This window comes from Aspergillus niger, assembly GCF_000002855.4.
Source record: "Aspergillus niger supercontig An08".
Taxonomy (NCBI): domain Eukaryota; kingdom Fungi; phylum Ascomycota; class Eurotiomycetes; order Eurotiales; family Aspergillaceae; genus Aspergillus; species Aspergillus niger.
Genome location: NT_166524.1, coordinates 1 through 25878, shown reverse-complemented (window position 1 = coordinate 25878; position 25878 = coordinate 1). Strand labels below are relative to the sequence as shown.

The following is a 25878-nucleotide window of genomic DNA, read 5'->3' as shown; positions in this document are numbered from 1 at the left end:
AAGGCTAAATAATTAGTCTACTACCGCAGTCGGTACAAGGAAAGCGAGATCTATGCTTAAAGTGCCATAGCAGCAACCGAGGTCATCGTCCAAAGGGATATAGAGTAAGTATATCGACAGTACGTATTGTACCTTGAGAAGCGGAAATTTTCCGGCTGCGGAAACTTCTCGGTTGCTTCCACTCTTCCCCTGCCTGAGTTACCAACTATGATCGACCCCCCAGGTTCCACAGTCCAGAAACCTGGGGTAAAATCAAGTTAGCTAGCAGTATCCCTCACATCCTGGCGACGGAAATGTTCCTTCCTGCGAGAGGGGAGGGATAGCAAATCCGGAACGTATCACATGTGTACCAGGGCATATGATGCTGCGTTAAATTCAGTCAACTTGCCCAGCGTCAGCTTAACGTCTGCCCCATCTGCTTAACGACTGCACAGCCAAGCAAGAAACACGGTTTGCCCATTATGGCCATCGCAGCAGTTCTTTCGTTCCTGCAGCAAAGCATTCTCGAGTCTCCGTTGCAGTCATTGGCTGCAACCGCCTTCATCGTCCCGGTTCTCTATATTATAATCAACGAATTCATTCGAGCCTCCGCTCGAGTATCTGGTCTTAAGGGCCCCCGTGGTCTTCCTCTGATCGGAAACCTTGCGCAGATCCGAAAAAATGCCGCTGAACAATATCGCATATGGTCTAGAACGCATGGACCCGTTTATCAGATTCAGCTGGGAAATATTCCAGTTGTTGTCGTGAATTCGGCGGCGGCGGCAAAAGTTCTTTTTGGACACAATGCACAAGCTCTGAGTTCAAGGCCGGAATTCTATACTTTCCACAAAGTAAGCCCCCGATAGCATGCTTCCCTAGGCTTTCTCTATTGTTATACCCATTTCTTTCCCGTGTCAATGGAATATCGCTCAAGATTGTGCATCAGATTGTATCGAACACAGCTGGCACAACAATCGGTACTTCTCCATACAGTGAGTCACTTAAGAGGCGCAGAAAAGGCGCTGCTTCAGCCCTCAATCGTCCTTCTGTGGAATCATATATTTCGCACCTAGATGTCGAGTCTAGATCTTTCGTGGATGAGCTCTACAGATATGGAAATGGTGGTGAAACACCAGTGGATCCTATGCCGATGATTCAACGTCTAAGCTTGAGCTTGTCCTTGACTCTCAATTGGGGGGTACGTGTGGCCTCCCAAGAAGAAGACCTATTTGCCGAGATTACCCACGTCGAGGAAGAGATCAGCAAGTTCAGAAGCACCACTGGCAACCTGCAGGACTATATTCCTCTTTTACGACTAAACCCTTTCAATAGCAACTCAAAAGTTGCCAAAGAAATGAGGGATCGACGTGATCGGTATCTCACCGCTCTAAACCGAGACTTGGATGATCGCATGAAGAAAGGCATTCATAAGCCCTGCATCCAGGCGAACGTTATCCTTGACAAAGAGGCAAAACTGAACTCCGAGGAACTCATATCAATCAGCTTGACCATGCTTTCTGGAGGTCTCGACACAGTCACGACCCTTGTGGCTTGGAGTATTGGCCTTCTCTCCCAGCGGCCTGATATTCAAGAGAAGGCCGCAAAGGCGATTCGAGATATGTATGGGCATGATCAGCCCTTGTGCGATCCCATGGATGATCAGAGATGCGCCTACGTGGCAGCCTTAGTTAGAGAATGCCTAAGGTACGCCTTGAGAAAGAGAACCCAAGCTCAGAGTTCCGCAACGCTAAGTGGTGATGTACAGATATTTCACAGTCCTTCGTCTCGCGCTTCCCCGGACTTCGATTAGAGATGTGGTGTACAACGGGACAGTAATCCCCAAGGGCACAGTGTTCTTCTTAAATTCCTGGGCCTGCAATATGGGTAAGTCGTTACTCGATGAAAGATCGTAATATCTTGCAATTATCAGCTAATGCCTCATCTCGTAGACCCCGAAGTCTGGAGCGACCCCGAGGAGTTCCGGCCGGAAAGATGGCTTGAGCAACCAGACGCACCTCTTTTCACGTATGGCATGGGCTATCGCATGTGCGCTGGCTCACTACTCGCGAACCGTGAACTGTATCTTGTCTTTATGCGCACACTAAATGGTTTCCGCATCGAGCCACTTGGTGAAACTGACTGGCATCCTGTTCGGGGCAATTCGGACCCTACAAGTCTCGTGGCAATCCCAAAAAAGTATAAGGTTCGATTTGTTCCAAGAGATGAAAAGGCACTCGCAAAAGCACTGGGCCGGTGATTGGCAATTTTGTCTTACGGTCTGTATTGAGGGGGTGACGCGAACAACTGATGTTGTCTACAACCTATATACTATACGGAAGCTGGGTATGGCGACTGGCTTGTGCCTTGGACATTAGCACACTACGCCGGGGAGAATTTCATTATTCCCGGCTCATCTCGGGAGATGCCAGGGACATCAGCTCGAATCAAATTACTATTAGCGACCACCTGCGTCCGGACACTTTCTTCAAACCCTCCTGGTTGTATAAAATTTAGGACTACAACTTAGCAATACTACTGTAGAGATATTGCAAATTATTCTTGATGTCATCGCCATCTGGAAGCGATGGCAGCTTGCAATGGTTACACTTAAAGGACATAAAACCAGGATTCTGCTCCGAGGGGCCGTAAATTGGCACCTTGAGGCCATTATCTTGCTTATTCTTCTTTCTATCCCACTTTCTTTCCATCACTATCTCCCTTATGTACCTTCCCCCTGGTCCGCCCCTCCCCTTGCCCATCATTGCTTACCCCGTCTCCCACTACCTTTCATGCCTGACTGTTTTCTGTGCTTCCTCATGCCAAGTGCCACACTGCAGGCTTACGTGGGTATGCATATTGTCCAAAACCGCTTGTTCGTATATTTGATGAGGGGCATATAGCTTGCGTGATAAAGGGACATACAATAAACGGACGGCCCTCTCGGGAATGGGAGGTGATACTGGATCGTGCTGCTGAAGTGCGAGTCGCCTGTAGGTTTCCTTCGCAATAGCTATTAATGCTGGGATACAAGGGTGCTCATGGAGGATAGATTTGGGAATAGAACTCTATGAGGACTATAATCCCATGGCGCTAAGATGCGAAACGTCTTTTCAGGTCGCGGACGTGGTCGAAGCTGCATGCATAATCCCGTAACTCATTCTTGAATTGACTTGCTACCACAACGGACTGTGATGAACTGCTCTTGACAGATGAGAGTGACGTCTGCGACGAAGATGGTGATAGCACCCTTTTGGGGTATTTGAAACCAGATGATCCAGCCGGCACCGTTTCCATTGTTGCGAAAGATCTGGTTACAGAGCACCCAGATTGACTGGGGACCCTAGTTGGTTGTGGGCACACGATCGCATGGGGTGCTGTCGCCTCCTTCGAGACGGTATCTATCTCAGCCAGCCTGCAGGCTTGGGAGCAATATGGTTCCCCCAAGGTCTGCCGGTCACAAGCAAGGCAGAAGTCAAGCGACCATTCAGTTGCCATATTGATTGTTTAAACAATCAGATTGAGAACCTGACTTTGTCCTCACAAAGAGGCAACAGAAGGGGCTGGCGTTGGGAAAGTGTGGAACTTTGAATGTATGGGCCAAGCAATACCAATGCAGAACTAGAGGCTGTTGTCTCGGTGATATGTTACCAGATTTGGGGCAATCGAATGCGCTTCGGATATTGATATCTCAGGGTTGCTAGTCGGCCTCTTGTCCGTGAACGGGAATGGTTACTGCTGCTGATAATGCAATTTTTTTTATTTGCATTGAGTGAGCTTCTGTTCGGGTGGGTGAAGAGCGTGAGGAGAGCTAGCAGATGCGAATGGATTTGGTGTGGAGGTTATCATATATGAAAGGTTCAAGGCCATCACACCATAGTAATCCACTTCGGTATCATTCTTGCGAAGCAAGAAGGTCACGCAAGGCCAGGGTGCACTAGCAAAGGGACCTAACCAAGGACGTGAGGGTAGATCAAAGTCGGTGGATCCAGATCTGTGTCAGATGACAACTGATGAGATATCTGAGGCGTATAAAAGGGTTATTGTTGTGATTGAATGGGAGGGGGTGCGGAATAGGTTCTTCATCCAGTGTGTAGCATGGTCTCCAGGTCACCCAGTCCGCACAGGGACAAGTGAGACATAAATGACGGCAGTTTATGGGGGTAATCCATATAAGTATATTTTATATATGGGTAGCTAAGTGCTCCAAAGACGCCAGTGACATGCACATAACCCCTTTAGGGGAAGGAGGGGGAAATATGGCCCAATCTCCAGGAGGCACGACGTTGTAGGGTTTACGGGTAGATTGTTAATACTAGTCTGTACCCGATAGAGCATACATTGAACTAGTGCGGAGCATTATTTAGATCTATCCCATACTTATGAAACTGCTTGGACTTGTCCAGGGGCATATGGGACTATGCCAGTGTATAGTAGTCTCGGAGGTGTGCACAACTATTGGTCTAGTAGGACTGGCTCCTGTTGTCACGACCGACAGTTTCTGGTGTATCGCAAGTACTAATATGTGCCACTCACCATTGTACCACGGTGAATAGTGAGCTGTTTGTATGTCATTGTAATAGAAATACTATTTAAACCTGACTACTGCTTGCTGTTCCTGGCACAAGATAAGTATCAGGTATTAATCGACACCCGAGGTACCCGATACGATACCTGCTTTTGCTTATTATGGGTTCTGTCTAAGGCAGGCCGAGTGGAGTAAAAAAGAGGGGGCGACCGGTGGCTAACCTGGCCTTTCGCCCCATCCCTTCCTTGTAGTAGTCTATTGCCTATCTCAGCCTAGTTGGCTTTTTCCTGCACGGCTGCTGGTGGCCCCAGCGCATTCTAATTCAAGCACCTGCTGTAGTCACTGGTCAATCCACACCCGACGGCCCATATGGTTGGACCATCGGATAATGCATTCCCCAAGGTCACTATGGTGGTGGTCATGCTCACAAGTCAGCAGCTCCTCTCATGGTTCCCCTTGCTGTACAGACACTAAATAGTATTGCTCCATGATGGTACTTACTAGTTATGTGGAGATATTCCTCGTATAGACACACCCATGTTATCTTAGTTTCTAGAATTTCACCAGCAATGAGCAGGCCTGCGTATGTTCAAGACATATAGTAGTTATACTGCCTTGCCTGTACGACAGTAGTCTACATGAGATATGTATGTCGACGTCTTGGTGTGACAGCAGGGTGTCAAATCCATACAATCGCAGAGACAACATTATTCTTGCCTTCCCCGCCCTATCCGCCCATTGCGTACAGAGGGGGTGTACATGATAGCAGGCATCGAATCTATTTGATTCATCCCAGAACCACACCGTAGTTCGCCCGCGTGAGAACGACTTGGATCTTCCTGGGACGCAACCTCTTAGTTATCCCCTTCCCCCGGCCCCGGCCAACACGTTATTTTCCTGATATATCGCGAACTTCCAGGGTGTCTCAGATGGCATGGCGATGCTAAGTATGAAGGGTTTGCGCTCATATCCCACGTTCTGGTCTATGAAAATTCATCCAGCAGCAAGTGTATTCATTGATGTTCTATTACTAATTTGTGATCTAGTATTAGCCAGGTATCGGAACATTGCCTGTTATATACGGGTTTAGGGATTTTGTGTATTGGTGGCCAAGGACTGTCCCTCAGAGCCAGGCGATACTATCGGGACATCAATAGCAACTTGTATCTAATTGGTCTTTAGTCTTAAGCGCCGACGAAGGTGTAGAAACACACGAATGTGGGTTTGGTGTGTATAGAGCCATGGATCAGGGTCTTCGACTAATATACGATCCAGTGTTGTATGTAGGCTTAGAGCGAATACAGGCATATTCGCATACTTATTGGTGATTTGGCTTTCTAAAATAAAGGAGCAAAAAGTTGGAGTTGCGGGGAATCGAACCCCGGACCTCTCCCATGCTAAGGGAATATTATACCACTAAACCACAACCCCTCTATAGTATACTCCTTCCATTGAAGGATTAAAGAGTCCTACAAATACTATACGTAACGACCGCACTGTATGTGGTGCGAACCACACTATGATATCGATACAAAATGCTTCTTAAGGCTTAGCCCAATCCCAGACACACGGACGGCCTCCATTGTATGTCATCTGCCTAGTCATGTAGGTGATAAACCGGTCTCCCAATGTCTCTGGAAAGTGGCCAGCTGAGCTTTCAAACAATTGATTGTTTGGAATCGGTATTTATATTTTTAGTTTCTTTTATGCCTTCACTCCACTTAACCCTGGTTCGTTGCAAGGTGTGTGTACGATAGAATCGGGCAACCCACTTTAACTACCCGTAGTAGTTCTACCTGGGTGAATTTCTACGTAGTTAATGCGCGTTCTGGGGCTTGGAATCCTGGTTTCCCACTAGATGACTAGGCAGTTGGCTTGTATGAAGTAATTGGGAAATCTGATCCTAAGACGCACTGGGAACGGGTTCTGACAATGTGGCCTAGAGTGTCATCGATTTGGTGATTGGTCGGCGAAACGGTACTGGCACATCTACAGTGCATATTATATATAATATCCATGTGTGTCACAAGTCAACGGTGACACGTTACCATATCATCCCACTTCAAGATGCAAAATAGGGGAGAAATATCGCAGTACCGAGTGAATACACCGAGCCACAAGACATGCCTAGACCGCAATGTCTTATTTCCGGATCACTCTAAGATGCAACCCACCAGAAGAGCAGACACAAGTACCAGGAGCACCCGATAGAATTATTGCCGTTCACACGCCGGAAAGCTGGTAAATCATACCTGGCAGTCGCAGACAGAGGTCTTGCCATCGTGTTTTGCGAGCCAGCAACAGAGCAATGACCGCCCGCAGCAAGGGTCCTAGGCACCAATGGGAGCTTTAAGAAAGTGTTTAGCTCCAATTCTCGTGACACCTGCATATCGAGCGTCATCCAGAGAGCTAAGCACCGACCAGAACTTAACCCGCAGTACAACCCCACAGTACCTGCTTTAGTCCGAACATCTCAGCACTTCATTGACACGCTTAGTATTAAACAGCAGCACTCAGTTCTAGATTATTTGCCATTGAAAGCATATATGGGGTTGTGGTTTAGTGGTATAATATTCCCTTAGCATGGGAGAGGTCCGGGGTTCGATTCCCCGCAACTCCATTTTTTGCCTCTGGCTTAGAAACGTGATCTTCATGTTCATGGTAAGTGCAGAGTACAATGGCCTAGTGCGACGGCAGCAGGAAATTGTCACAGAGTATCTTCCTTTCTCTTCCATTATATACCCACTCCGAGGTGGAGTGCTCTGAGTATGTAACTCGAAGGACACAAAAGATGTCAATACTATCCCTCCCAAAAGAGTCTCAAATTTTTGATGTTGCACCTATGCTCTCGCATACTTTCAATGCACAAATTCGTATCATGCCAGATCTATTGTTGCCCTAGTATCCCGTCGTTGAGTCCGTGTCCACAACATGAGTTGCAATCCGATGCGACTGCCAACGGAACACATGAGCATAACAGCGTATGCGGTAGGCACACGGAGAGGGAATATGAGTCGGACTCATTTTCTGCTGAGACTACATTATGGACTCCTCCCCCTTAATGCATGCGCGCTTCCCAGCAAACTACCGGGCGGGAAATCAAGTAGCCCACTGAAAGCCGTACCCTTCGATAGGCTAATCGACAAGGCCCCTTCAAATCTCGAGCAGCACGAAGAAAAGGCCGATAATTCCATCATGCGTAGTGTGTTGTAGGAAATACTATCTCTGCCATTAAAGCAAGTTTTTGGACCTAGTCCGTGCTTGCCTATCCATCAAAGAGAGAGAGAGAGAGAGAGCTCCTGCTCGTCACCCAGAAGAGGAAACCGTTCCACGGACAAACGCCCCTTTAGGCAAAATAACATACCCCAAGGCACTGTTCCCCTACGCGATATTCCGACAGCCCCAGGAGAGGCTCAATTTGCAATGAGAAAGCGGCCCCCTTCCCCCATCCTGCGTCAGAGCCCCCCTGCCACAAACAACTGTAACTTTCTGCATCCGATCTTATAGCTCCCAACAATGCCAGAGATGGCCAAGAAGATCCACGACGTCCAGCTCGTAGTTTGTAATTGTATGTAGGCGACGATCCAGCATTTTGTAATTGATATTCCAGTGGATCCCGTTACTCTACTCGACCGTGCAGATGACAGCTCACCTGCTAACCCAATGCGAGTTCGGCTCAGTCCCCAGGCACTTTGCTCCCTGCCAAAGGACGTCCGTGGACGCATAATATGCAGCCCTCAAACCAATAGTGCGTACTTAATGATTCAGAGGCCAGGCGGCTCTTCCTGCCTCAAAACGGGGATTCGCACTAGAGTAGCAGGCATAGGTGAGTCATTCGGTGGTTTTTGGGTAGTGGAGTCTGGCGTATGTTCCAGCGGTAAGGTCAAGTTCGCAGCTTTCGCTTTTGGTTGATCAGCATCGTTCGAGAGCAAAGCTTCATTAGAGAGCAAACTTACTCGAGGCCATGTTGATGGCCCGCAGCACATTATCCCAATTTGCAAGAACACAAGCGACAGCTAAAGCCAACATGAAAGACGATCAGGACATACTCCACCATGATAATTGAGTCGACAAACCTTCTGTGCCATCCTTGAGAGTTCCAAGCTTGCCCTGCAAAGCCTGCATCTGCAATGCCAGTGCTGCACTCATATCACGAAGTTGCCTCAAGTTATCCAATTCAGCCCTTTTTGCTGCAATGCGGGTTGCTAGGACAGAGGACTGTTGCTGTGAAATTGTTGTAGATTGCTGGTTTGGCTGACGATATGAGGATGTGGCTGAGGCTCCAGGAGGGAGCATGGAAGCAGTACGAGACATGTATGCCATGATGTAGAAGATATTTTGCTACTGGCCGCGGTTTGCTGGAGTCTGACCCGATTTGATGTTGGTAGGGCGGGGTATAAATGAATAGTGAAAGACGCAGGCTGCACAGACTGCACGCTAGCTGGTATGACTGCAGTTATAGCTTGTAGATCCAGTGAAGAGTTGTATGACACGGGAATGTCGGATTCTATAGGGAGCTGCTATTAGAGGGTGAATTGAAAGTTAATACTGTATGAACGAGTCATCACGACTGGCTTCTATCGATATTATGATGCACCGTTCGAGCGGTCGCAGACCGACCGCAATCACACTAGTCCCGATAAGGGCATTTGTCAACAACCATACCCGCGTTTGTCAACTATCACGGGGCCACATCCACCCACTCTTGTTTACTCACCGATTAAGTCGGATACGGGGGCGAGATCACTATCTACAATTACCGAATGAGTGTGGATGCTGGCTGAATTTATTGCTTCTGATACACTTACTCTCTGGGTGATTGACTGCCTACAGAATAGACTGTGGAAGGACCAACAGCCAGTCTTGCCTCCTTATGCCGGGTATGGCTCGCTTAAATGAATCGTCAGCTCCAACAGAGCATGTCGAGGCCCGTAAGCACCGCAACCCCTTCCCCCGTGGAATTCTACTGAAGCTGACTTTAGCGTCATACCAGTAAAACGACGGTTTGTGCGACAGAATCGTGAGATCGCTCGAGTAAACTCGATACAGTCCCTCCGCATTCGCAGCCTCGAATCCGAAGTCTCTCATCTCCTCTCAGAAAATGTCTCGCTTCGGGAGCAAGTAATAAGTCTTAGTCAGGAGGTAGAGAGATATGAGGCTGTCCGGCTACTCCAACATGGTGTTTACGACATCAAGACCAGACTAGACAGCAAGTTGGCGGAGCTGAACAACCTGGTGGCTGACCTAGGCGCACTTCCGCGCACATTCTACAGCAAATGTGCAGAGAATTCTCAAGATCCAAATCAACTCCGGGCACTGTCGGATTGGAAAGCGAAGACAACCAATGATGAGCTCAATCACGGGAAAGACGAAGAGGGAAGGCTTCCTGTCATCCTGGAAGACAAATATTACCCCAGAAAAACATTAGAGTAATAAACCGGGACCCCGAGACTTGATTCTATAATGCTTACCATCAACAGGCCACAAGAGCTACAAGATTTCCGATATAATACCGCCGATAATCTGCGATCTCCCACCCCGGAAGAGCCTGTAGCCACGCGACCAGACACAGCGGACGACAGCTCCTTTACGAATGATTCTTCCGATATCATAAATGCGCAGCAGGCACCGACTTACAATGAGCACATGTCGGACGAAGACGAGGCAGTTTTGCCCCCTACACTTGAGACCAGGAAAAGAAAAAGGCCCATTCCAGCATCAAAGCAAATGGAAAGCTCTCGCATGGATCACGGGGCACCATCGACACGGAACAACCCTGGGACTAACTTCAGCCCGGAAACCAAGCGCAAATTTTCGGTGCATCACGGAAAGATAATGGAATCGTTATCGAATCACCCCGACGTTCCACGGACAAGCATGCAGTCACCATCACCGGTGAGAAAGAACGAGCAGTCGCTGTCGTCAGAGGCTGATGATAGTCCATCGGGAGGGAAGGCCTCGCTTTTGACAGAACAGGCAATGAGTCACAGGTCGGCAAAACGGAAAGCATTGGAGCATAGTATGTGCCGTGTCGCGCCACTGCAATACTGAGGATTTAATCAGCTAATGAAGATGTAGGAAGCACAAATATGAACATGACCAGCCCAACGAAAGCACGTACTACAATGGTGCAAGAGAAGCCCCAGAAAGACACAATGCCCTCCATCGACGAAAAGGATGTTCAAGTGGAGTTGTCCCCAGCGCTACTCGAAAAAGGCACAGATCTCGAGCAGTCGAGGCAAGAGACGCCTCTACAGTATCGGATCCATCAATCCACAGATGAACAGAAGCATGACGAAAACACCATGGTTAAAACCCAGTCAAATACGCGGCGCTCCACGCTACCAGAAATTGAGAGCGCACCGAGGAATTTGCCTGACGTGTCTGGCCCAACGAGGCCTGCCAGGCGCCAGAGAGCCATTGTGAGCTATGCGGAGCCGAATCTACGAGACAAGATGCGGAGACCTACGAAGGAATTGATAGCAGCAGTTGGCGATCAGCCAAGACGAAGCTCTAGCTCCCTCAATGTACGGCTGGCTCGAACGAGGATGAGGACCTGCGTAAGAATGGGCGATCGAATGGGCGGAGACCGCGAAACTCGGACCCCTCTGGCAAAGAACCCAAATTACCGACGACAGAGGCAGCAGCAGCAGCAGCAGATTTATCTACCCAGCAAATGAACTTAGTGTCTCAGCGGAAACGGAAGGCTTCTCCGGCAAACAAGTGCAATATGGCACCTGAAGGCATTGCCGAGGGGTCTACAGAGGCATGCCCTCATGAATGTGTGGCTGGGAGAAGTAAAATTGACGAAATGATGGCTGCAGATGACAATTATCAGATGCAGCCGTCGCAGATGACTGGTAATGATGTTACGAGGAGCGTTCCCCCTATTGGGTGCAAGGCCAGACCTGCTACAGCTCGGAAGTCTAGACGGCATTCTTCACAGCCCGAATCATCCAGAAAAGGTGAATTCCAACCAGCAAGCAACGATTATATGAGCATAGAAAGCCAAGATAACTCTCCATCAGAGGCTCGTGCAGGGAATTCCTACTCCACAAGATCCCTTGAAGACTTCGCCAAGCTGAGCTCTCCTACACAGCAATCAAAAGCGAGTACTAGAGCAGACTTGTCTACTTCGAGGGTGGCTGATTCGGGACGAACTAAGCGCGGGCAACGTGCCGCAGCCGCTATAGCTAGAAGAAAAAGCATGATGTTGTGAAATATACTTCATAGTTGTTGATAAGCAGAGTCTACAATCGGTCTCCCTCCCTCCAATAAAATCACAGCATTAGCAGTGCTTTCTTACTTTGATTTGTCCCTTCATTCATTCACATCTTCTTTTCGCTTTTAGGTTCGGTTCAAGTTCCAGCGAGTCTTCTGTAATAAGTCTGATGTCCTGCACTATCTTCTTTAACCACCCGGTAATATTCACGTGTCATATAGATAACACAGCAACACCGTCCAAAAATTTCATCTTAAATGGAGTGCTATGAGACATCGGTGCGACCCAAGGACGCTCAGGGGACAAGGCAAGAAAAGATTGACCCTGATAGTCAGTATGGGTTTCCATTCGAAGGGTACTGAGGATGCGGATTTGACGGGCATGTCACTTGATGTCGTTATCGCATTGTGTAATACAGAATAGTCCCCTCATAGCATATAACAAACACTGTTGCGGAAGACCCTAACTGCTGGATACTGAAGATGGGTCACAGCGTTAGTCTGCCAAAGATCTCGAATATGTTAACGACCCTTTGTGGTCTTAGGCATTTTCTCATAGGCATTTGGGCTTGGTTTTCGTTTCGTTTTCCTCGCACGGTGACTTGATCGGCAGGTTCTTTCTTCACTGTTCGAGGATAGCCTCTGACCAGAAGAGGCATAGTTTTCTCCCTGCGCTGTAGGCGGGCGGTGTCCTGTCCTTCTATGGCAGGCCGCTTCGTCGTCGCTATCTGTGTCCGAATTAGAAGTACTGGAGTCCGAGGATTCGGATTCGGAGCTACTATCGCCAATAGGTCGGCTTTTGTGGTAGATGCAGCATACTGTGATACGTAAGCACAGTTTCGCAGAACCTATTAGCTAGGGAAGGATTACCTTTGGAACTCTTCTTCCCCATTCCTTCGTTATCTATGACATCTTCACTCCAGCGTATACGTCGAGAATTGCCCTCATTCAATTCGAGCCGATTAGCCGCAGGCTCGTCTGCTCCTCTTAACCTCAGCGTTGCTGGAACTGGAACAGCTGACGAAGTCTCGGTATGCTCCTCTGTCAGTTCCAGTTGAGAACTACTTGCTGGCTCAGACGGTATTTGACGAGTTCGAGACATGGAAATAAACTTCAATATTGACACAGCTCCGGAAACAGAGAGGCGTACTGATGCTGTTATGGGAATGAAAGTTAATATCGCGGGGGCTAAAAAGTCTCTTGGATCATTAGTGCGTTCAGATATATGAGTTTGCTTCTGACGAAGTATCCCTGCAAGAGGCCGGCCTCACACCGCCTTTTCGCTTCTGTACTGATAGAAGTCGGTGTTTACTTGTACAACGATTATTCATTGGTGTAGAATAATGATTGCTTGCTCCGGATAGTACTAGACTAGTTGATAAGTAGAAACACATCTTTGTAGTTCAGTGGCTACCTCCGACATGATATATCTACGTTCAGTACTTCTTTCTCCCTTTTAAAATTCCTTCGACCTTTGTCGCTGCAGTGCCTGGCTATTCTGAACATAAATTACAGGTCTTTTTTTTTTTCTTTCTCTTTTTATTTTTTCCATTTCTTCATTCGCGGGCAAGCTTCGAGATTTGTTGTCACTGCAAACTGTTTGTTAAGGGAAGGCACGAAGAAAGGACTGGAAGGAATACCGCGCTGCGTTCAGGAAGCACCAAGACTGATTTTACGTGAGGATTATATGGTGGAAGAAATCCAAAAGGTACTGTAAATCTCTTGTTCGTTACATGGCAATCGGTTTCAAACTTAAAGTCCATAACATGACCAGCCATCAAACCAGTCACTTGCCGAAAAAGACCTGGACTCACTGCCATGCGCTGTGGTATCGGCAGTTGATAGCGCAACTTCAGAACGTAATTCCTTGTCTAGTCATAGCTCATCCTCTTGATCCATTTCGGATGGCTTCAAAAGACCTCCTACCCTCATTGCTCGGTCTCGTTCAGCGGCTTTAGCATCCCGCAAGGCTTGCTCCCTTTCTTCCGCATATAAGTCTGCATTATCACCGGAGAATTCCTTCAGTGATATCAAGAAATCACGCAGATGCGTCTTGAACTTGTTAAAGTCGTCATTGAAAGCAAACAAGCCAACAACAAATTGTTTGATTTGGATTCTGGAAAACATTAGCCTGTCATTCAGGTTTTCTTCTTCGATCCAAGGGCTCCTCATGATCGGGTAGAACGTACTCCTGGAGGTTCTTGAAAGCATTTTGTAGGAGATTCGCAACATATTCTTGCAAGAAATCTTTGTTGGATGTCCCTAAGGGTGCCTGCTCAGGAGAATAGATCGGGTTTTGCACTTTGCCAGACTCAATGAAGTAAAACATGCGCGACAATAGCATGGCCTGTGATTTAAACCCTGTTGCCATAGATATTAGCAAATTTCTGTCTACAAAAGTTAGACTACATACCGGCTTTGTGATCACTGTCCGTGAGGACAAAGAATACATCCTGCAAGATAGGAATGTAGAACTGTTGGAAGAAGATATTTGAGGTCTGAGCATCAGTGTCGGCCATGTTATTCATGAGCTCGAGGCACATTGTGAGACCTGTATTTTCGACTTCACGATTGTCGTGTTTGCTAGCCCACATGCAAGAATCGATGACAAACTTGAATTGCGTAGCATCAAGCTTGAGCAATGCCGGGAAACAGTACAAGTTAATCGCTTGAATCAACTTGAAGAACTGGACACGGTGCTCTGGATAGTCATGGAAGTCTTTGTTGATCATTCCCAGTGTGCATTCAAAGACGCTTTCCATTATCAAGGGGACTTTGTCTTCCATCAAGTTCTGGGTAGCAGCACATGTCAGCTTCGTATTCATCCTGCAAGGCTTCAATGTCAATTAGTGGGGCTTGGCGTACATGTAACTTGTGGATTATCGTTGTCATGACGTTCAAGACCTCCGCCTCGCGCGCATCAGGAACGTTGCGGTTATAGTCGACGAGAACGGCCTCCAGGAGTGGAGGAACCATATTTGCATTTACCATCTCCAAATCGTCGGCTTTCTGCACGTAGGTGTCGATAAGTTTGAGTATTTCCTTCTTGATCGTCCTTAGACCCCGGACTTTCGGGGTCTTCGTTGCAATGTTGCCTATTTAATGTCAGAAAGCTCTACGAACTAGCATGCTCGGTGCATAAGGGGCGAAGTGAAACGGAAAATGACGAGAGGTAAGAGTAAAGCGGGGCAGAAGAAGACATGTCAAAAGAGCACATCCTTACCATCATGCGCAACAGCGTCACTTATAAGCTGGCTGGAGGCACGGAACATGTTCAGCATGTCATGATAAATCCGTCCAAGCTGGGAATAAAAGTAAGTGCCCACGGAGGAACATGCTGCGACGTTCGTCTTCATAATATTTCCGATGATTTTTATCGTCTCGCCATCTTGAAGTATAGCGGGGTTTTGGTTTGCCTGTACTATGATGGCATCCCAAGCCGAGTTAGGCAGGGACATCAGATTCTCAATCAGTCGATCCTGTAGGCCTTTTTGGCCTTGTGCCGAGATCATGTAGCCACAGGCTTCGTAAAAAGTGTGGACCTGCTGGGGCGAAAGATCACAGGTGATTTTCCTCATATTGCGAACAATTTCCTCAATGAATGGTTCGTTCTCCCCCGGCTGGAGAGCAACAAAATGCCGCCTGCATTTGTTCGCGATTTTGATAAATGTATCGCAAGCCATATCCTGAACACCTGGTTTGGGTTAGTTAATGACTTTCCGTCTGCAGGGCAGCAACTCACCTTCATGAGTCTCATGCATGAACTCGAAGAGCTTGTTCACCACAGTCTTCAAGAATTTCCAGTGGGCTTTCAGGAATCTTGGATACTGTCCGACAATGTACATGATATTACTGGCCACGACAGCTTTGTTGTCCTTTCCACGCTTCATTTCGGTAAGACCAAGGAGGTCTTTGATGACATTGACCAGGAATCGCTTTTCGGTCTCTTCGTTCATGGCTCCGGAAATCGAACCAATGGCCCAGCAGAGAGTGTTACAGTTGGCCCAGGACCATTCAGACCCATCAACCTGCTTGGCTAACTTTTCAATCATGATATTCTCTGTGTCGACGACATCCAGATGCGTCAGATAGACAAGACATTCGCGTATCGTCTTGTAAAGCTGAATGGTGTCACTCTCCTTGACAAATTCGCGAACAATTTCGCCTTCGTCATTTTCAACAATTAAAACTTCCTCAGGACGCACCATCTTCTCAATCATGACCGTGCGAAGGCTTGATAAAACTTCCTCGTACTTGTGTTTCCGAAGAGGGTAGTTGGCCAACGTGCTGGGGTGCGGTGCACCTCCGTTCGACAGGCCGCTAACACCCATACTCACCAAAGGATTGATATCTGTGATTGGGAGCTGCTGCATCTCTTCGTACAGTTCTTGCACTAGCCTCGTCCAATATTCCAGGCAGATCTTGAAGACTTCCCTGTCGTCGATCTGACTGATACGAATGAGGTAGAAATGGGCGTGGGTGAGGTAGTCACGGTTGGGCAATTTTTCGATGAGCTGGATAAGTTAGCATGGACCTGATTGCTATGCCATGAAGACTCACATTCAGATGAGCGCTAAAAAAGCTAGAGAGAAACAGTGCCAGATTGAGAACGAACTCTTGGTCCCTCGAGTTGCTCTTAGCATAGGTCTGTTTCAAATCCATGGACAAGGGGATGATTCTTGAAACCGCAGTGAGCGTTTCCGTAAACATATGGACAAGCCTTTCATCGTAATTGTACGGGTTGCCAATTTGTAACCCGCCGATTTCAGTAAGGCACTTGAGTGTGACATTCCTGAACTCAGGAACATCCAGAAACCGCGTCAGCAGGGTGTTTATGATGGGAGTTTCGAAGATATATCCTAAAGGGATCCAGTTCAAGAAACGAAGCAGAGTCTCTAGTGTAGCTTTGATAAGACTTGGTTGGTTCGCCGTGTTCAAGACCTCTGAGCATAGCTGGAAAATGGACGAGAACTCCTGCGTCATTGAGGTCTTCAAATTTCTCGCTTTGACCGAAGTCATTTGATCCTGGGAAAAGTCAAACACTTCTTCGGATAGTAGACGAAGAATTGCCATGTTATTTTCGCAGATGGACAGGCTGGTATGACAAGACGAGATGATTTCGTTGATAAAAGTTGGCCAGTTATGTGGCCACTCCTGTTTCAGGATGGAAACAAGAACTAGGTTGAGCTTATTCAGGAAGGCTCGTTCACTCCTTAACTTGTCCTCCGATTTCGAGTTTTCGATGATGAAGTTGACAATGAAATTCCGAATACCTGAGGATGTTAGAGAGGTTTGACAATCGAGGCTAGCTTAAAGGAATCACCTAGGCATTGCTCCCTGGGTAAGACCTTCCATCGCGTCATAATAACATCGTCAAGGACCTGGAGAGCAAGATCTGATTCTATCAGCGCACGGCCGTCTGCAGCATAGAGTGAGGCATCGTCTCGCACATTTAGTCTGTGGGTATGTTGATTCTTGTAGAATATTTCCCACAATCAACCAAGCATCCGGATTTTGCTTGAACTGGCCACCGGAAACAAGTTAGAGCTGGATGAATGGTATGTACTATGCAATTCGGTCACTCACCTCCGTAAGGGTCTGCTGAGCTTGCTTTTGCTGTGAGCCGCATAACAGGTCAGTTCACATCTCGATTACGAGGACAGGCAGTGAAAGACATAAGCGCCCAGATCCTTGCGACATACCAGATCTCCCTTGCCCTCATAGAAGGCCCGGACAGTGTTGTCCAACTCTTGTATGGAAACAGACATTCCGCTCCTGAGGTTGACAGTACTGTACGCTGCGCTCCTCGGCCTTCAATAGACGATTCAAGCAGGCGAGATCTAGATGAAGACTCAATAGGGTCTAGAGAAGGCCGTAGATACGAGATGGCGTAACAGAAGAATAGGTTGGCAGAATATATGGCGGGGTAAGAGGCTTCCTTGGAGGGGTTCGTCGGAGGTAGGGTGAGCTTGGAGCAAACTCCTGCCTGAAGATGCAGCAGCCTTGGAGAAGCAGCTGGTAAAGTGGGGTACGGTGGCTGTAATTTAGGATGAGAGTTCTGGCTTTGGGATCTGGATATTTCTGGAAAAAAACAATGCGTACTACGGAGTACTGGCGGTGAGAACAGCGCGTCTCTCGGATTGTTGGCGCTATTCTATCGGACCGGTGCGATGTATCTCCATTTAACCTTAGTCATCAATTAGAAGCTCTGACCTATAACTAGTTAGTCAACTAATTAGTATGTAATGAATTTACCGGGTTCGCAGTAGTAGCTATAGAACTACATAGACTACGGAGTACCTGTTGTTGTTATTACTGGTAAAATGATCATTCAGGTTCACACGATGCAAAATACTTGTGAAGTGGCAATAGCGAAGTAGAAATTCTTGCATAGTATGTCAACCACGAAACGCCTTCAGGCCTTCTGCAGATTCGATTAGGTAACTTGAGCTTGCTTATAATAACCGGATCTTTCTCTGAATTTGCGGTTCTACTCATCGAGTCCGAATCTGACATTTGGGGCCGTGCAAGGCACATCTTAGGTATCTCGATATCATTTCGCTTCGGTGTCCGTTCAACTGTTTGGCCAGTACTATATAACCCGTGGCTACATGTATGGTGAACAGAAAACCAAATTTCTTCGAATGTACTCCGTAGCATCTGGTCCTTGTGCACTTAATAATGCTGCTTATTCATTGAGACAAAATTCCCACTTCCACAATACCATTCCTCCAGCATAAGCTAGCATCAATCAATATGGAAATCATTTCGAAGATATAGCTTTCTCTCCATATTGAGATTTAAGTGGATAAAGAAAGATACTATGTAGTTTGTGCTAGGATACCAGCGCCGCCCGAGCAATCCTTCGGTCACTTGGTAGTAGACTACGAGACTATTACTAGATACAGCCAGAAGCTGGGAAATTTTGTCCGCCAACCCTCTGTTACTCTTGGCAAACTTAAAACGGACGGGGTCTACAGGTACTCGAAATAGTCAGGGAACTGCTGTTCAACTACGTACAAAAGACGGCTTGAATATGCCATTTGTGCTGTTCAATTCGAAGGTGAATGATGTGCGTAGCTGATATATCACCACGATATCGTGTACATCACCTTCTATTGACTTTACTGACTTCATTATAATGAAAGAAAAGAAAAGAGATGGTAAAAAGCTCCTAGTAGTACGGAGTATGTTTACTGACCAGCTTTCACAGAGGACTAAATTATTTACTGGTAAATCCAAGTGTGAGTGATATTGCCATTTGAATTTTCCGGACGATATTACAGACAACGGGGGGAAGGGGGATTGGGGGGTCCGCGGTAGGTAAGGTGCTGTGCCGTACTAACCGCAACCGCGTCCCTCCTGCGCCAATGGCGAATAATTGGCGGGAAAAGGCAGCGCTGGTAAGCGACCGAGCTATTGTGTAAGCGTGTTCCACACCCACCATTTCAGGCTGTCAACGCGCAGGTCGCTTCGACCCACCAGGAACCTCTTCCGCCGCCGCCGTGCCGCGCTTCCCTCGCGGGTAGAGCAGACGGCAGTGCAAAAGCCACCGAACCAAGGCGAGTCGATTCCCCCTCCCAAAAGTGGCGTGTCGCCTGAGCGCGCCATCGCTCCAACTCATGCGTCTTTTAACTTCACGTCCAACCAACCAGAAGCTGCTTGCCGGGGTTGTGGTAGCCAACCAGTTGCTTCGCGCCGCTCATGGCCGATCGCGCGCCAACTTCAATCCTGTCGAGTGCTCAGCAGCCAGCTGGCAGCCGCATCCTTCTGCCAGGATGTACGACACCCAATGAATGACTCCAACTCTACGGTGCATCCATCCCACTAAGGTACTGCTAGTACATCGACTCCCCTGGTCGTTTACCTCTTCATTTACTATTTTTCTTCCCGCCCCCCTCCTTACGGCTGCTCGTCTTTCCTTTTTCTTTCCTGGGTTTGCAACTAGGTACTATTGGTTCCTTAGTGAAATGCCTCGTTTCTTGATTCCCACCTGCAGGCGGCAAAAAAATTTCGTTCTAGGAGTCCGTTTCGACATACTACTCGCTGACCTATAATTGTTATCGTTTGCCTATCCATCTTCTCTCCACTGCTAGTACGACCACGGCCACTACACTTTCCCCTCCTTCTTTCCTTTGACGCCTTTCCCCTCTTTTCTATTTAGTAACCGCCCTATCTCGAATCCATGGCTTTGAATTGATGAGAGACGGCCAGACATTCCCCATTCCAATCTACCCATCTTAATCTAGCATTTCAACTCGCTTCACGTAACCTGCGCTTCATAGTTGCGATTCTCCCCTCTGTTATTGTTTGTTCTAGTTCAAAGCGAGGAACGCGCTTTCTATTTTCCTCTCTTCTTTGCCCCCTCCTCTTCGCGAATCTTCCCTGCAATGTCTAAAATATTCTCGCTCCTACTTCTGCGCTGAATAATTGTTTCCTTGCCTCTACCGCCGGGGGTTCCCTCAGCCCAACAACAACTCAAGATCAGCCCTTTAGTGGCACGACACTAAGGGTAGTCATACAAGACACCTAGTCATTTACTAGGAAGCACCCTGATATCGAAATACTACGATAACCTTCTCTATCTCACTTTTCAGCTTAGTCGACTTGCACGATATATGTTTTCGCCCTAATCTCCTGCACCGCTTCTTGAGCTTGCATCCCTTATGGACTGTGTTTCATGTGCTTGTTTGGAGACCACAAATGATTCAATTCAGCGCACATAACTCACAAGATAATATTGGGCAATCTGCAGATCCGGACAGGCACGTCTAGCGATTCCATCGTCCATTAGCCAGTAAGTGGCGGTAATCGTCATCGGGTACAAGAAGCGTTATACTAGAAGCAAATGTCGGATAATTCAACTTTCATCCGCGCTGATCTATAAAAATCTATTACACCGAGCTGTTCATTTACCATGGCAACAGTGGCTTCTACATCGGTAATGAATGATCAAGACACCGAAAAAGTGCCCAGGGCAGACCATAGCCCTTCTCGATTTACTGCAGTGAATGGGAAAGAGCCCTCGGTGACTGCGGGAGCCGTGCCCACACCGGCTGTTACCGATTGCGCCGCTGAGTCTCCTGATGTCTTCGTACGAAATGGTTTGGATGCGCAGTCTCGCCTCGACGAACAAATACAGGGCAACGTGAACCCCGAGAGCGGCAACAGTGCTAATGAACAAGAGGAGCCCCATTCTCAGCGGTCACCTTCCCTGAGTGGCTCGTCGGGTCCCAGCAAAAGCAAACGGAAAAGATCGGAATCTGGGGAACAAGAAGAAAGCCATGGTATGCTTCGCAGGGCTCCGAAGAGCCCGGTTCTGCGTTCAGATGATACGAGCCAACCCCTCACTCAGACATCCACGTCTAATGACACCGGCATGTCCCATGGGGAAAGCGATATCAAGCACCCATCCCCTTCTACTCAGGCTCGATTGGAGGAAAATGGGAGTGATAACCGAACGCCACCGGCGAATACAGCATGGCACGATTATGATTCCCAGCTGGTACATCAAGCCCAGCGTGCACAACAGTTTGACGCATCCGATGCTCAATTGGCTGAGGCACTCCAGCGCGAGGCCAATGGCCATGATTCGTCTCAAAAGAATTGGGGTACAAGCGGTCGTCCAACGGAAGGGCCAGCACAGAGTGAGCAACCATCCTCACTATCTGTACTTCCTCAGGAGCGGCCACAGGCAGCCGTCCAAGTTGCACCCAAGAGAAAACGCGTGTTTAGTAACCGAACCAAAACAGGTTGCATGACTTGCCGGAGGAGGAAAAAGAAGTGCGATGAACAACATCCTGCCTGTAAGTTTGGTGATATGGCTTCCGTAGCTATGTTGTGGTATGGTTACGATCTAACTTCATCGATGTTGTAGGCAACAACTGTATCAGAGGGGGATTTCTGTGTGAGGGCTATTCATCTCGAAGCACCTGGCAAAAGCCGTCAAATTCGAAGACGCCAGTTCCACTACAATCAAAGGAAGGCTATCTGGATATCAATTCTCAGTATGTCCACGATATAAGTCAGCATGACCGGCAACAAACCATGCCGGAACAACTTGATCCAGGGAAAATCAGGCCTATTGTTGTAGACGAAAGCGACCGGGCAACTGCCTCGTTCAATACAAGTCCCACAGGAGCTAGTTCCGGTCGTGGTCCATGGACGAAACGCAGCTGGGGAAGCACAAACCACCCTTCCTATATCTCCGATCATGTGGCAAAGCCTGATTACCGCGAGGTCCCCTCGATTCATGAATTATCCCGCGAAGGTCATGCTAAGTCCGACTTCCCAATTGTTCCTCCTATCAGAGAGCTTTCTCATGGAGGTCATACTAAACCCGGGACAGTCCCGCTCTTCCAAGGAGGGATGGACCAACGGTCAACACATTCCGGAAACGTGGACACTAATAGTCCCCAGGCTCAGGCGCGGATGGCGCTTAGCATCGAGCACCAGTTATCGACTCGTACGTTATCGACCGAGGATACAGAAAAAGATAAGATGATACGTGGTGACCTCTACCGGCCTTATGATGTTCACCTCGTGGAAGAGAGGGATCGCTGCAAGGCCGCCCTATGGCGGTTTAATAATGCCTGCAATCCTATTTCGGGGTTAAGCACTAAGGAGCAAAGTCGGCTACTGAAAGAAGTGCTTGTTCCTCCAGGCTCAGTTATCAACTCACCCCCTGGTTTGGCTTCATCTCGTTCGACAGGGTCGTTAGGGCAAGGTGCTATTGTTGAGGCACCTTTCTACTGTCATTATGGATACAACGTGCATATCGGTGAAGATGTCATGGTCTCAGAAAACTGCTTGTTTGTTGATGACTGTCCTGTAACCATTGGTGCCCATACCTGGATAGGTCCCCGGGTTACCATACTTACATCAATGGCCCATGCTAATATGCAAGAACGCAAAGGCTCACAAAGCCGATATCAAGGGCGCCCTGTTACAATTGAGGAAGATTGCTACGTTGGGGCTGGCTGTACAATCTATCCTGGTGTTCGACTACGACGCGGGGCGTATGTCGCTCCTGGAGAGGTAGTAAAGTCAGACATTGTAGCCTATGGTTTCCAGGGACTAAAGCCAAGTTATATGTGATTCACGTGCATGTCTGTTGGTACGTACCAGCTGATTATTTTTTTTCTTTTTTTGGCTTTCAAGATACCAACCCTTCTCTACTTGTCTATCTCATCAACCGTCAGCTTTGCTTGTAATTATACCGATTTATTTTCAGCACCCATTTCGAGGGATCTGGCTGGCTCAGAGCACAAGGTGTGAAGCTTATATTTGACATGACTTTTAGTTTTTCCATCAACCCCTATTAGTATTCTTTGATAACAGAAGTGGTCCGCAGGCATAAGGGGTGAAGTGATGCCTGTCCCTTTTCTACTATCAGAGCAGCTAGATACCTAAATATCTTTACAGGAGCATTGCATTTAGGCGACAGACTGTAGGATTTGGGCGGACATGAATCATCAAGTTGTTTAAATTGTGTATCGGAATTTGGATTCCAATCGTCCAGCAGGAGATGAGGATATATAATTGGATTAACAGGGACAAGCGGGAAAAGAAAAAGGAAACCAGTCTGGCTATGTATAGTATGAAGGCGAAAGAAGCAGCAATAAAATTCTTTTTGATCGATCGACAGGCTCGATCGAATGGATGAGCCTTTACAGAAAAACAGACAAAAAGAGAACGGGGAATAAACAGCAAAGAGGACAGACACTCGTTACAATCATGATTAGTGTTGGCCTTTCACAGCAGCTTAAGAAAGCCAATCCAGAAAGTCGGGCACAAAGTAGCTCACAATAATACCAGCTCCTGCCCGTAGTATACCCTCTGTGCTCTCGAAAGCCATTGATTTCAAATCGAAAACGCCAGCCTTAGCCCCTGCATGTATCATGGCATACTCTCCGCTAACTTGGTAAGCGGCAACTGGCATGTCTTTGGCGAGCTCTTTGGCGTCCCGTATGATATCCAAATAGCTACTAGCGGGCTTCACCATTATGATGTCTGCGCCCTCACCAATATCGCGCTGTATCGCTCGCCGAGCAAGCCCCCGGCCACCTGGGGGTAATTGGTAACACCTGCGGTCTCCGAAGGATGGGCAAGAGCCTGCGGCATCTCGGAAGGGACCATATAGACATCCACTGAATTTTGCACTGTAGGACATTAGGAGGACACGATGAGCTATGCCAGCTTCAATAAGCTTCAGCTTTATGGCGCGGACTCTGCCGTCATTCATATCTGACGGAGCCACGCAGTGAGCACCGGCAGCAGCATAGGCGAGGGCTACATCTGAGATTCTATCAACGGACTGTGCGTTATCGAGCGTCCCATCCTCACGTAGTATCCCGCAATGACCATGTGAGGTGTATTCACAAAGACAAACATCCGTCACGATATAAAGTTGAGGAAAGCGCGAACGAAGAAGGCGGATGGCCTGAACTACTGGACCGGTCGGGTCATCTGCAGCGGTTCCCAGCGCATCCTTTGCAGATGGATGCAAAGGGACACCGAACAGAATCACGGAACGCAGGCCTTTCTGTACTAATGGTCTTAAGAAGGGGACCAACCGATTCAGTCCTCGGCGATACTGATTTGGAAGGGATGGAATAGGCGTCTCCTCATCAGGGTTATCGGTAATGAAAAGGGGATATATGAGCATCTCCTGCACACAATTAGACCATGCTAGTACAGGACTATGTCGTAGTACGAACCTTGGTCAACTGCTTCTCGGCTTGCCATGATCTACTCAGTGGATGACTATAGCCAGAATGAAGCTGGCTAGAGATATCACCAGATATGCTAACGCTGGTCGCAGCCGTGCTGGTATATGATCGAGCGGTAGCTTGAGACCGTGCATGGGATATTTGAGAACTTCGGTCATCCTGAGCGTCTCTGAACGCAAGGTCAGAAACAAGGTTTGAAAACGACATGATGAGATGAAGCTAAATTCAATAAAATGGTTGAACTCTGTTTTCTGCTTCAAGCGTTGAGCAATTAGATGTTGCTTCGATCAAGTCTGGCACCAGTGTATACAGTAAAGGTGTTTAAATACTGATTTTGATGGTTATGGCCCTGTACGTGGCAGGGTTGCAATTGAGCGTGCAGAACTAACTAAAAGTGGTCCCCCAACGATCTCCCTTGGGGCGGCGGCAACTTACCTAGAGCGTCTGATTACTAAAGGCAGGTTGAAAAGTGGCGTCGCTGTGTTATGTGTACACTGGTCATCCGACCTTTAACAATAGATCGTGTAACCCCTACCTTTTATATATAACTGCCGGGGCCATTAATGAATAAGATAAACTTGAATATTATCTATAGACTTATTTTGTCTAATCTGACTCTTTGTTTTATTTTACCAACCACTTCTGAAGCAATTACTAATCACTTCTAGAGTAATTACTAAATACTTCAGAAATAATTATGAACCATTTCAAAGCAAATATTGATTATTATTTGGCTAGTTTTAAAGTTACGGCGTCCGCTTATTCCTTTCTAATTATTCAGATAAAGAGAATGATATTCGGTCTAAATTCATCTTTAATTTACTAAGAAGTAATAAAGAACTATTAGAGTGGTTAACGGCCAGGGTAGGATAGGTTAATAAGAAAATTTATACCTTCCATCAGATTAACAGTTAGATATAAGATTATCTTATACCTAACCGCAGAACAGCTAAAAATAGAATAATAATTACCTCAACTGTTCTTGGTAGCAAGATTTACCTGCTATACTTTTTTAGATCTTAACACGGGTAAAATATATTCGAATTAATCTTTATTAATAACTATCGCAAGACTAATCTAATTATATAACATGTTTTTCTTCTCTGTATAATAATTTATATATAAAAATACATAATCTATATTTTATATTAAAAATGGCTTTGTTATATAGACCGCGAGTTTTTATAATAATAATTCTGATTTATATATTATATGTTTTATATATCAGGCTTATTACTTTTCTTTATTCTTTTAAAATGTATGGATAATTTATTAAAATAATAATAATAATAATAATAATGATAATCTGTTACTTTTGTATTTTATATATTATATATATTTATATTATTATTTATATCTTTATTTCCAGACCTATAATTCTTTCGATACTACTATTATTATAATTATTATAAGATTTTTTTT

At 47.0% G+C, this 25878-nt stretch overlaps 16 protein-coding genes and 2 non-coding genes across 18 annotated transcripts; 10 read left to right on the top strand and 8 right to left on the bottom strand.

Moving 5' to 3' along the window:
- Positions 1–461: 461 nt before the first annotated feature.
- Positions 462–2236, top strand: An08g00180 (uncharacterized protein; the record flags this gene model as incomplete). Its single annotated transcript, XM_001392099.3, has 4 exons — positions 462–830; positions 926–1683; positions 1745–1863; positions 1929–2236. The coding sequence occupies 4 exons, from the start codon at positions 462–464 to the stop codon at positions 2234–2236; spliced, it is 1554 nt and encodes a 517-aa protein (XP_001392136.1).
- Positions 2237–2495: 259 nt separating this feature from the next.
- On the bottom strand, positions 2496–3273 carry An08g00170 (hypothetical protein; the record flags this gene model as incomplete). Its single annotated transcript, XM_059748768.1, has 3 exons — positions 2496–2729; positions 2823–3044; positions 3157–3273. The coding sequence occupies 3 exons, from the start codon at positions 3271–3273 to the stop codon at positions 2496–2498; spliced, it is 573 nt and encodes a 190-aa protein (XP_059601121.1).
- A 72-nt stretch (positions 3274–3345) lies between these two features.
- An08g00160 (uncharacterized protein) lies at positions 3346–5661 on the top strand (the record flags this gene model as incomplete). Its single annotated transcript, XM_059748767.1, has 10 exons — positions 3346–3424; positions 3502–3553; positions 3631–3707; positions 3783–3817; positions 3893–4109; positions 4344–4421; positions 4907–4965; positions 5274–5392; positions 5434–5511; positions 5595–5661. 10 exons carry the CDS (start codon positions 3346–3348, stop codon positions 5659–5661), a joined length of 861 nt encoding a protein of 286 aa, XP_059601120.1.
- Positions 5662–5863: 202 nt separating this feature from the next.
- Positions 5864–5935, bottom strand: tRNA-Ala (AGC). The gene has a single exon. It is a non-coding gene; the product is annotated as a tRNA-Ala (tRNA).
- Positions 5936–6366: 431 nt separating this feature from the next.
- Positions 6367–6893, bottom strand: An08g00140 (uncharacterized protein; the record flags this gene model as incomplete). Its single annotated transcript, XM_059748766.1, has 2 exons — positions 6367–6493; positions 6757–6893. The coding sequence occupies 2 exons, from the start codon at positions 6891–6893 to the stop codon at positions 6367–6369; spliced, it is 264 nt and encodes an 87-aa protein (XP_059601119.1).
- A 159-nt stretch (positions 6894–7052) lies between these two features.
- Positions 7053–7124, top strand: tRNA-Ala (AGC). The gene has a single exon. It is a non-coding gene; the product is annotated as a tRNA-Ala (tRNA).
- Positions 7125–7162: 38 nt separating this feature from the next.
- An08g00120 (uncharacterized protein) lies at positions 7163–7931 on the top strand (the record flags this gene model as incomplete). The annotated part of the gene is made up of 3 exons (XM_059748765.1): positions 7163–7256; positions 7422–7706; positions 7801–7931. The coding sequence occupies 3 exons, from the start codon at positions 7163–7165 to the stop codon at positions 7929–7931; spliced, it is 510 nt and encodes a 169-aa protein (XP_059601118.1).
- Positions 7932–8020: 89 nt separating this feature from the next.
- On the top strand, positions 8021–8416 carry An08g00110 (hypothetical protein; the record flags this gene model as incomplete). The annotated part of the gene is made up of 2 exons (XM_059748764.1): positions 8021–8059; positions 8081–8416. The coding sequence occupies 2 exons, from the start codon at positions 8021–8023 to the stop codon at positions 8414–8416; spliced, it is 375 nt and encodes a 124-aa protein (XP_059601117.1).
- A 27-nt stretch (positions 8417–8443) lies between these two features.
- On the bottom strand, positions 8444–8827 carry An08g00100 (uncharacterized protein; the record flags this gene model as incomplete). Its single annotated transcript, XM_001392093.3, has 2 exons — positions 8444–8520; positions 8581–8827. 2 exons carry the CDS (start codon positions 8825–8827, stop codon positions 8444–8446), a joined length of 324 nt encoding a protein of 107 aa, XP_001392130.3.
- Positions 8828–9399: 572 nt separating this feature from the next.
- An08g00090 (uncharacterized protein) lies at positions 9400–11723 on the top strand (the record flags this gene model as incomplete). Its single annotated transcript, XM_059748763.1, has 5 exons — positions 9400–9435; positions 9554–9933; positions 9985–10523; positions 10583–10926; positions 11022–11723. The coding sequence occupies 5 exons, from the start codon at positions 9400–9402 to the stop codon at positions 11721–11723; spliced, it is 2001 nt and encodes a 666-aa protein (XP_059601116.1).
- A 524-nt stretch (positions 11724–12247) lies between these two features.
- On the bottom strand, positions 12248–12827 carry An08g00080 (uncharacterized protein; the record flags this gene model as incomplete). The annotated part of the gene is made up of 2 exons (XM_001392091.3): positions 12248–12543; positions 12596–12827. The coding sequence occupies 2 exons, from the start codon at positions 12825–12827 to the stop codon at positions 12248–12250; spliced, it is 528 nt and encodes a 175-aa protein (XP_001392128.1).
- Positions 12828–13600: 773 nt separating this feature from the next.
- An08g00070 (uncharacterized protein) lies at positions 13601–17493 on the bottom strand (the record flags this gene model as incomplete). Its single annotated transcript, XM_001392090.3, has 11 exons — positions 13601–13841; positions 13915–14086; positions 14139–14517; positions 14591–14820; positions 14949–15419; positions 15468–16239; positions 16286–16998; positions 17049–17120; positions 17176–17248; positions 17312–17341; positions 17428–17493. 11 exons carry the CDS (start codon positions 17491–17493, stop codon positions 13601–13603), a joined length of 3219 nt encoding a protein of 1072 aa, XP_001392127.1.
- Positions 17494–17610: 117 nt separating this feature from the next.
- Positions 17611–18347, top strand: An08g00060 (uncharacterized protein; the record flags this gene model as incomplete). Its single annotated transcript, XM_059748762.1, has 5 exons — positions 17611–17615; positions 17701–17743; positions 17774–17890; positions 18004–18060; positions 18156–18347. 5 exons carry the CDS (start codon positions 17611–17613, stop codon positions 18345–18347), a joined length of 414 nt encoding a protein of 137 aa, XP_059601115.1.
- A 748-nt stretch (positions 18348–19095) lies between these two features.
- On the top strand, positions 19096–19556 carry An08g00050 (hypothetical protein; the record flags this gene model as incomplete). The annotated part of the gene is given in 3 exon segments (XM_059748761.1): positions 19096–19128; positions 19178–19250; positions 19255–19556. Coding segments are annotated over 3 exon segments (408 nt in total).
- Positions 19557–20066: 510 nt separating this feature from the next.
- On the bottom strand, positions 20067–20543 carry An08g00040 (uncharacterized protein; the record flags this gene model as incomplete). Its single annotated transcript, XM_059748760.1, has 2 exons — positions 20067–20186; positions 20457–20543. The coding sequence occupies 2 exons, from the start codon at positions 20541–20543 to the stop codon at positions 20067–20069; spliced, it is 207 nt and encodes a 68-aa protein (XP_059601113.1).
- Positions 20544–20669: 126 nt separating this feature from the next.
- An08g00030 (uncharacterized protein) lies at positions 20670–21602 on the top strand (the record flags this gene model as incomplete). Its single annotated transcript, XM_001392086.3, has 1 exon — positions 20670–21602. The coding sequence occupies one exon, from the start codon at positions 20670–20672 to the stop codon at positions 21600–21602; it is 933 nt and encodes a 310-aa protein (XP_001392123.3).
- Positions 21603–22225: 623 nt separating this feature from the next.
- Positions 22226–22822, top strand: An08g00020 (uncharacterized protein; the record flags this gene model as incomplete). The annotated part of the gene is made up of 1 exon (XM_059748759.1): positions 22226–22822. One exon carries the CDS (start codon positions 22226–22228, stop codon positions 22820–22822), a length of 597 nt encoding a protein of 198 aa, XP_059601112.1.
- A 667-nt stretch (positions 22823–23489) lies between these two features.
- An08g00010 (uncharacterized protein) lies at positions 23490–24663 on the bottom strand (the record flags this gene model as incomplete). Its single annotated transcript, XM_001392084.3, has 2 exons — positions 23490–24395; positions 24445–24663. 2 exons carry the CDS (start codon positions 24661–24663, stop codon positions 23490–23492), a joined length of 1125 nt encoding a protein of 374 aa, XP_001392121.1.
- Positions 24664–25878: the final 1215 nt, after the last annotated feature.